General features: G+C 31.0%; 1 protein-coding gene across 1 annotated transcript in view; it reads right to left on the bottom strand.

Annotated features, from left to right (window-relative positions):
* The window catches only part of LOC106681602 (CLN3 lysosomal/endosomal transmembrane protein, battenin), a 140,453-nt gene that overhangs the window by 19,618 nt on the left and 110,136 nt on the right, over positions 1 to 10,699 (bottom strand). The window contains exon 7 of the mRNA XM_067046351.1: positions 10,004 to 10,147. Within this exon, the coding sequence (XP_066902452.1) occupies positions 10,004 to 10,147 (144 nt within the window). The remainder of the gene's footprint in view (positions 1 to 10,003; positions 10,148 to 10,699) is intronic.

Genomic DNA, 10,699 nt, shown 5'->3' with positions numbered 1-10,699 from the left:
ATTTTAGCCAAAGTTATACATATATAAGACTAAATAAGGAGATCAGATTAATTTATATAATTTGAAATTGAAGTGCCTGATGATGGAGCGATAACCCCGAAATGTTGAAACGGATAATTAAAATAAAATAAAAGTAAGTTATTATGGAAGAGTTATTCACTTTATCTCATGAAAAAAATGCACAACTCATCTAGTAAATGAGCCTAAAATATTAAGATGATTAAATCCTGTTTTCCAGCCCTTATTCCTGTACTCTATCAAATCTACTATTTTTTCTTCCAAAATGCCACATTCTCTACTCTTTGGAAAATCGGTTTAGTTCGACTAATAAATAAAATCCCAAATCCTTCCCACTAAATAACTTGCGCCCCATTTCTTTCTTTTCAAACCTTTCAAAACCGTTAGAACGCCTTGCTCTACCAACCAACTCTCAAGGTTCATGGAAGAACGTTCCCTCATCAACCCTCTTCAATCCGGCTCTCGAACAGACTGTTCAACACAATCCGCTTTCCTTAAAATAACCGACGGCCTCCAAACTGTTATCGAACACCAAAACCTAACAATCCCTATCCTTATAGATTTCTCAAAGCATTTGACACAGTTGACTATAACATCCTTCTTACCAAACTACGAAATCTTCCTCTACCCAACAGTGCTTTGCACTGGTTTCAATCCTTTCTTGGCGATCGTTCCCGATACGAATGGTTCAGGTGAACCTCCATCTATGATACGTCCCCTCCCCTGCGTAGTCCCTCAGGGTTCATAGCAACCCTCCCCTCCACACTTTTCGCTATCAACATCAATGACCTTCCCCACTTTACCCAACACTCCCAATACCATTTTTACGTTGATAGTTTCCAAATTTGCCTGCCCTTCCCACATTCTAATCTATTAGTTGGCACGAAGAACCTTCAAGAAGACATGAATCGCATAAGTCACTGAGCAGAAGAAAACTAGCAAAGTTGGATGCAAAGGAAATTATAATAGGATTCGATCATATCCTAAAAACTATTCCTCATATTTATTCCAATCTTGTTCCTAAATGATAATTCAATCAAATTTCATCCATTCGTCAAAAGCCTTGGATCCACCTTGGACTAAAACCTTTCCAAGAAAAACCACGTTTCCGATATTTCCCACCGTAGCTTCTACACCCTAAGATGATTAAATCACTTCTTCACCAACTTCCTTTTGAAACACGTAGGATCCTGGTTACCTCCTTAATATTCCCCCACTTTGACTATAGTTGTACGACTTACGGGGAGGTATTGAGGATCTTGAGACAAAATAAAACAGTTGTTTTATACGTTCGGGGTTCCGAGGTACGCGTCTGTCACACGATTTTACGAAGAGTTAAAGTGGCTATACCCTTCCTTCCTCAACCAAGTTATTTAATGCAGCCGTCTATCATACATTTTCGACCTCTTTTAAGTCGAACCCACGATACATACCCGTCACACCCGTTCTCAGCCCTCAGACTTACATGCACTGCCTTATATGAACTGCCCACCGAAACTTGTACTTGTACGAACCGCCTTTGACAGATCTTTCCGAATCCGCTCCTGTTCCCTATGGAATTCCATTCGTTACTTTAATACCATTCCAACCTTATCCCAATCCCGTACTTCAACCACCTTCTGTCCGCAAAATTCCCGAAGAATAACAATTAAAAACTTCAAATAAAACAGTAAATAGATAAAAGGTAGATAAAATTTAACGTAAATATTATTGGATGTTTTTAAATATTTATATAGAATCTACAAATATGTATGTATGTTCATATAATTATCACTACTTCATTTGTTTTCCTTTTATTTTATTTTATCAGAATATACCTTAAGATTTATGATTTGTTGGAGGATTTATTCTTATTTTTTTTTTTGTCTTTTGGTTGATTTTTTTTTTCTTTCTACATTTGGTTTTTCTAATTATCTTCTAAACTTATAAATATTTTTATTAACAGTAATTGTTTATATTTTTTAATTATTATTAGTTCATTTGTGTTTGATTTGTTTTCTTTTTATTTAATTAGAAGTTAGTTAGTTACCTTATTATTTATGGTTATATTTTATTTATTCTATTTTTATTTTACATATTCTGTGAATTATTGCTGTTTAATTTTTGTTTGTTTTCCAAATTATTATTAAAGTAATCTTTTATAATATCATATTATTTTTAAGATTTTATATTTTACTCTAAGGCACTAAAGCCTATTTTTGATGCCTGTAATATTATTCTAACGGGGCTAGTCCCGGGATTAATACAGAATATTATTATTATTGTTATTGACACGATGCAATGCAGCCCAAAAATGAGTTTCTATAACAAACTGCATACTAAGCTATCTTACAAGACAAATTAAACATTATGTTTATGAAATGCAATGGTACAATATTGATCACACATTTAAAAATTAAACAAAAATACATATACCCGAAATAAAATTAAACTTTGAATCATAAATCAGTAATTCTGCAACTCAATTAGCTAGATAAATATTTAATTATTTATAAAATTAAGTTAATCTGAAAAAAAGCTATATTAAAATTTTTATTTTAGTCCAATCATATCAATTTACTGATAAAATGAACAAATAAAATTTGTAGTAAGATAAAACAACTTAAATAAAAATTAGAAATAGTTTATATTGTGTAACTACAGCACAACTCTAAATGAAACTATTTTTTAACACGAATGGATAATCTTTCGATGTATATCAGCTATGATAAACTAAACAACCATTAAGTCAAGGACTACTTTATTCGCTGCTTGACTGAATTGGAAGAAATAATAATAATTTATAAAAATAAATAAAAATTTTCTTTATTATTTATCTACATCTTGATATAAAATTGAACTCATCAGTAAGAAAAATAATGAATAGCACAAATGATTTGGAATACGACAAACTAGGTGTGTCAGAGTTAGATGGATTTTTTTAAAGAGCTATAAAAACTATTAAACAATCCTAAAACTATCATAAATTAAGAAGTTATTAATAACCACGCTAATTAAGAAGTGATTTTTTTTTTATAAATTATAAATAAATAATCAATAGGAAAAATATATTTTATGTTTTTTATTATTTAAAATTAATTCTGCCATTTTAAATAATAAATTTTCTGATAACCTTGGAAAATATATACGATATTTTCTGATTTTATTAGGTAATCTATATTAAGTGCTACTTTTAACTAGTATTAAATTAATAAAAAAAAACATTACTGTTGTATAATAAAACATAATAGTAATATGTTTGGAGAAGTTTGTCGGGGGGTGCGGTAAGCAAAGAACAACATAAATAAACAAAACCATATTAATAAATTAATAAATAAATATGGTTTTGTTTATTTATGTTGTTCTTTGCTGACCACACCCCCCGACAAACTTCTCCAAGCATTAATCTACGGTCAACTATCTACACCTCAATAATATGTGTAGAGAAGAATAACAATAATTAAAAATTACTAATCTTGAATTAGATATTATTGTTGATTATTGATAAAGCGATTGAATCAATGTTGTTTTTTTTTGTGTTTTTTATTTGTCTTTCAAAAGTACCAAATTGAATTCTATGAAAACTAGTTGAATAAATTTTAATAAGACTGAATAAATACCAAAGAAAAACTTTACATGAAGTATGTTCAGGGGGTACGTCAAGAAAGTCCAGAAGGGTGAGTAATGTTAAAGATGCGAAGCCTGACATTGTTTTCCACCTCCCTTCATCCCCCCTCCACAGTGTTATACACATTATTTGCCCTTTTTTTTTTTCTGGAATATTCGAAAGCTCTTTATAAATTCTTCCTTTACAGTTGTATAGTGTTCCAAAATAGGTGTACTAAACGGCTGTTTCTAGTATTTCTTCTTGCAGCAAATTATCACTTCTTCTTTTTCATGACCAATATGCATCACCTTGCTTTTTCTTGCATTCAGTGTCATATCTTTTCTTTCCAGCTTCTTACTCAATAATTGTTTGCTGTAGATTTTAATTTTAGTCTGCTATGAGGAAAATATTGTTTTCGAAAACCAATACTTTAAAATCTCGTCCATGACAATGATGGAAATGAGCGAACTAAATCTGTCACCTTGTTCAACTCCTTTTTTCATGTCAAAAAGTCTAAGATTCTTTTCCGTTTATCCAACTTATTCCTTTCGGGTCATGGTTCGAAGATCTTATATTTATTTTTTAATTTAGCGGCTAAAGCAGCAGATACTATACTTCCTTTTCATAAACCGAATCAAAAATTACTTTTATATCTAGGAATGCGAGGTAGACGCTTTTCCCTTTTACCCATGATTTCTAAGTAAGAAAATGAGGTATAGTGTCTGGCGGTGGGCTCAAAATGAACCTACTCCTCTCCCAACTCACCTTCAACAATTGCATGGAACTTCCTTTATTTGACATCGCACTCCCATTCCTAAGGTACAACTTCACCAAAAAAAAACAAAAAAAAACTTCACTAATAATCTCTTATCTAACTTGGTTAATACGCTTGGAGCATCCCCCGCCCAAATCACGTCATCATATTCTTCCGCTTTCGTACCATGTTGATCTTCCACATTCTCTAGAGCAACATCCAAGAATTTTGCAGCATAATCATATCGCCATCTCTCCCATATTTCCTCATCTTCAGTAATTATACCCTCTTTCATTCTTCACGTTTTGAATTGGTTTACTAGCCTTCCCTTTTATTGCCTTGATCCTTTTCTAGAAGAATTTGACGTTTCCTTATGATTATTTTGCAAACTTCAGCCAAACTTCTTTTTAGTCGCTCTAATACCCATTTTGGCTTCCTTTCCGTTTATTAAATAATGAAAAAAAGAATCTGTTACCAGAGGATGGTAAAATGCTAAACATATTAATTTGTACCTGAGCGAATCCAGCTTCGATTTCGATGTTTTCTTTTATGTGAATTATTTAGTTTATAAGAGAATAATTTTAATTTATTTTATTATTAGAATATTTTAATGCAACATAACAATTAGGCTGATTCAATAATGAAATTTCCGTTCTTTCATAATTAATTAATATTATCAATGTACCTCCATCAGTGCTCCTGGGTCAAACGTAATATTGAATAGATTATAACTTATTTATTTTTATATTCTTCCTTAAAAATTGTAGTGCGAAAGAAATAAGTTAATTTATTTAAATAAATAAATTTAATTATTAAACATTTACTAATAATAAATTAAAATCCTTATTCACTCGAATTGGTTTTGAACACTTTCCATTTTGACAATAAGTGCCAAAACATTGATACACAAAGACAAAATGTTTTAACAGCGAAAACAAACATAATAATTAATTAATATAAAAGTTTAAATTAAAAAAAAAATTGTGGACAATGCATGACATATTATCAATAATAACCGTTTCCGGAGAATTAAAAAAAAAAAAGAATCTGTAAACATATTTGCTCATTATAGATACAAAATATTTTGAAAGAAAAAAATAGCAAAATTAACTAAAGATAATATGTTTCGTAATTAAATAATATTCACCAATAGAAAAATTAACTACCCTTGGTGGTCTATATCAAGTCAAATCCAATCTTTTTAGTTTTAAATATAATACTTTTTCTTTGAGTATTATTGAATATAAAAAAAAAATTTGTCATCCAAAATTATTTATCTTTAAATGCTTTTTAGTTGAGTTCAATTCGGTAATGTTCATTAAACCAATAATACATTTTTTTTTAACTCATTAAAATTATGTTATTTTAAAGTTTAAATTCAAAAGAAGTTGGGTAACTAAATGATAGAACATGAAATGCTTCTTAATAATCAATCAAATTCTTAATCACCGTCGAAACAAACATGTAAATAAAATAATAAAATATAGGATAAAAATTACAAATATTGCATAGAATTTAAATTACCACTCACAGGCAACAATAGCTGACAGTAATCCCAAAAATCACAAATAAATCAAGTAGAAATATGGGAAGAAATAATTGAAGAGTGGTGGGAGATCCAACAAGGGCGCCCAGAGTGGAAGCAAGTTTACACTCAACTGAGTAGCTGAATGCACATCTCAGCAAGGCTCCCCACCAACTGCCATCCCCCACCTCCCAACATTTATATTAATCACAATTTAACATTAATAATTAAATAGTGAAAGATTTAGTAATTTAATAGTAAATTAATTAATAAATATTAAAAGAAAAAGCTAGTATTTTTATTCTTTCTTCCTTAAGCTTTAATTGACAACTGTATTTTATTTTTTTAATTATTAATTCATAATCATATTTTGCTAGCGATACACGTCATTAATTTGTAATGAAACAACTAACTGTACTAGAAAAAAAAATGTCTTTAGTTTTTAAATGTATGCTTTTAGCATTATACCTGATACAGGCAATGAGGTAGAAATATGGTTCAGCATCAATTTGTTTTCGTATCCAATGCCTTGTATTATGTTAGTATCCCATTAAAAATTCCCTAAGAAATATTATACAGTAAATTTTACTCAAAAATACATTTTGAAAGTTTTTTTTATTCTATTTTATTTCTATTCATTCATTGCACAATGATTTTCAGGTAGGAAATTTACAGCGTCCAAATAATCCATGTTATTTTTCAAAACCGCTGTTAGAGTCATGAATGTAAGGCCAATACCTTACGATCAATTATATTTTTATATTTTATTGTCAAAAATATTTTTAATTTTATTGTAAAATAACATTTGAATGATGAATAATCTTTTGTAATAAATTAAAATTTTATTTTATTTTTAATAGAAGCTGCATGATGCGTCAAATAAAACGTATATTTCATAGAGGTATATTAGTAACAATATTGGACTCTAATAAATTACTATAACAGACATGTTTGATTTTCAAATTATTATAATAAAAACAAAACCATAACATATTTTAGATTCTTGTTAATTTGGTTAAACGTGTGTGTATCAGCTATCTTTCTAAAACATAAACACGAGAAAAAATAAATATCGTTCTTCAGTCACGGATTCTCACTTAAAGAATTTATTAATCATGTCTTCAACCAGAGTTGAACCGGACTTGAAATCTGGCCAAACAAAAGGAATAGTGCATTATTGTGTAAATTAATTTCGACTTTAATTTGTATTTACGTATTTTTTATATATTTATTTTCACGCCAATATATTTGTCAACATACATTTTTTGAATTATTTTACTGGCGTAAGTTCCATCATAGAAAAAAAAAATTGCAATATCAATTTTCGGAAAGATTTAAATAACTTCGAGTGAGTCAAAATTAACGTTGAGGAAACAGATTGTATATGCTTACTCCCTGTTATTTTTTATTGTATAAATATTAGGTATTAACTATTTTCATTATGTAGGCACATTCTCAAAATTTATAAAAAAGAAATGCATTCTTAGGAATCAGCGCCTATACCAGGGGTGCTACAACCAAGGGTTCCCCTATAATGAGGCATGCCACTTATAGGGCATATATACTTCCTCCCCGTTCTTCCTTAAAGTATATAAAATTATTTCTATATGGTTCATGAGGTTGTTTTTAAAGATAATATACTTACAAGTAGCTATTACTTATATAATAAAAATGTGAATTAGGAGTAACCATATAAAACCTGTTTGCTCGTCGTTAATGTCCACCTATACGAAGTTATTTCAGTCTTTCAGAGAAATTTCAGATGTTTCCAAACTTTTCCTTTTTTTCTATAAAGGAAATCACGCAACTAAAATGTTTCAAAACATGTATGTTCTGTAAATATATTTAAATAAAACAATATATAAACATAAAATGAAGAAAAATTAATCCAGACTATAATGCACAATCCGTAATAAGGTTTCTCCATTTGTTTTTGTTTGGCCAGTTTTCTCCGGCAAGTCCGGTTCGGATGTGGTAAATAATTTTTTCAAACGGGAAAATTTTTGGATGACACACACAAGAACTTCCGGTTCGCTACTAAACCCTTCACTATCACAAGCGTCCTTAATTTAACCCTCAGTCAGCAAGGGGGGTCGGATCCGGCCTGAATACACCAGCTTTGGTACATGAGTGCTCCATAAACTTCGAAAGGAGCTGAGGAAACCTTACCTTGTCTCCAGCTGTTGGCCAAGCAGGAGTCTTAAGGTGGGTGCAGTGCTTTTTCTCTCATTCCTCCACTTTTAGCGTTTTCCGAGCAAGGCCACAGCCAACCCACCTTCATGTAGTGGGTCGGATAAAACTTATCTAGTTTGAGGCATAACAATAGTTGAGCGTATAAAGATGAGTATAGGATGTTTGAACTCGGCAACGATTTAGAAACGATACGGATAAATATATCTTTAGCAGTAATGTTTGCAAAAGTTCCTGCTGAAAATCAGGTGACCCAACAGGCGGGCCAAAAGGGTTCTAATAAAAGAGGAAAAGATAGTTTATTTATTTTTTTTATTACTGCAGATATCTTAGAATCTATAGCAAGGTATAAAAATGAGTAAAAACAAAAAAGACAATATTAAAATGAATTCTGTTTAAAACGATTCTGGACTCCTTTAGCGTGTTGCAATGATGAAAAAACATTTCAGTTTTCTTAAAGGTCATTAAGTTTTGACATTTTTTTTTTAACAAGAATTAAATTTACCTGGGTCAGATACTACCCACCAGTGCCCTATGCGTTTGCTTTCTTGACTAAGGGTTGAAGTTTGAATAGTAATATTGATACCTATATCAAACCTGTCTAGTTTAATCACGCTTTCATCACAGAAAGAGATAAAGAATAATTTAAAATATTTAGAATGAAAAGCTGTAAAATCTGCAGGCCGGCCATGTGCTAATACCGAACCTCCAGCGCACCACATTGTAGCAAGCGAGCACCCCTGGTCTCTATATATAGAAATAATTATTGTGAAGAGGTATCAGGGTGGAGGGGGGGGGGGTAGGAATAGTTATGGCACCCCTCAATATGGGGAACTCTTCATTGTAGCATGCGTTATAAAAAGGTTGGGAGATAATTAAGAAAGAATATTTAGTAACATGCACCTATTATTTTTTAGTTCAGATTTCTAGAAAGTCCAACAATTACATATTGGCTACTCTCTGGTGCAGTCCTCATCAAAGTACTCTAAAAGAATCTTGATATTTCCATCCAGATTCATTTTGTGGGCCTGACAAAAATTAGTGTTAACTGACTCAGGTCGGGTTACCCAGCACAAAGAAATGCCTATGTACTATTTAATATTTGTAAATGTACAGTTGATAACCGAGAACGTTGGACTCGTATCAGAACGTTCAGGGCTTTGTTCAGAACGTTGTGGGTTCGATCCCATAGAGGTCAGGCCATATTTATTTCACAGAGGTACCGGAAAATAAATCTTGAGGAGCTCTATAGCTCTTCAGTAGAAGATCTAAGGTACAAAAAATGTGTGCATATTACATTTCATTTGCATGCTAATGATGACATTGGTAACATCAAAATTATCAAGAGTTAAAAACATCATTGAAGTATGATAATTATCAACAGTTATTGTAATAATTGAAAAAGAAATGTGCAATTAACAATGGTAGTATATTTTAGAAAATAATCAAACGAGATTGAATTGATTTGATCAATTGTTGTACTTGATTTTCTGTACTTTTCTGGAAGAAGAAAATCAAGAGAAACAAATATTTCTTATTTAGTATGCCATAATTGGAAGTGGAAAATAATTAAAAGAGTAAGAGAAATAAAAAAAATTAGGTTTTTGAGGAAGCATAAATGAAAGGTTACAACAGAGAACTATGGATTGGAGTCAGGGAAAGAGAGGCGTTTTTAAACTGAACCAATGGATAAAATGAGATGATTGAATATTTGACATTTGAGATCTCTCTCCCGATCATCGAAATGGAACTAGTCGATTCTGAAAAGAGCTGTTTTGCACATCTCTATCAAGGCTACAAAACAAAGTGGGTATAATAAACTTAAAGGATTGACTCATTAAACAGTAGCCAACACAGGAAAATATTAATGGCAAAGCTTAATCGGTGCATATATGGCCATACAAAGTGAGTGATTAAATTATTTACTGACCTGTTTCCGCTGCAAAGAGGTGTTTCCGAGGAGGGAAAACCCTCTTTGTCCAAGTGAATCACCTGCTCATATCTTCTTATCCCTTCCTCCCTTGATGGCCCTGCCGCCAAGGAACTGTAACCCTTCTTGTTGTTTATAGAGGCCCTGCAATTCAATATCATACATCAGCAAGGTTTGACAAGAAGAGTTGCAACATTTAGCAATAAAAACTGAATAAATGCATTAAGTTCTACAAATTTTTATCTCAGGAACAATCGCCAATGGCAGCCAAACAAAACACTTAGAGAAAGTCATCAGGTTATTGATTACCATAAAATAAATAAACATTAAGTATGAAGTGGTGAAACGAATAGGATGTTTGCACAGTAAATAGGGAATGCTTATCGATGATAGCGACATTTTTAAAAATTGAATTTGGCAAAAAAACAGGTTTAAAAGTATTTTTAATATATACATCAACAGACCTTGGCGTCACAGTCTGAACGTAATGGGATCAGATTTTCCAGCTTTGAAAATTTACTTATACAGGTTTCCAAAAAACTCAGCACATTACATCCAGCCGGTGTTTTTTAAAAAAAACCTCATCTCATATAAAATAATATCATATAAAAGAAATAAAACATTTAAGTTGGAATTAATTAGTGAGGTTAAACAATAAATACTCCAAAACTATTCAACTTGATTAGTTTATTATTA

Source organism: Halyomorpha halys, unplaced genomic scaffold (genome assembly GCF_000696795.3).
Source record: "Halyomorpha halys isolate HHAL.00 unplaced genomic scaffold, Hhal_1.1 Scaffold350.1, whole genome shotgun sequence".
Taxonomy (NCBI): domain Eukaryota; kingdom Metazoa; phylum Arthropoda; class Insecta; order Hemiptera; family Pentatomidae; genus Halyomorpha; species Halyomorpha halys.
This window is presented reverse-complemented; position numbering and strand designations above follow the sequence as displayed.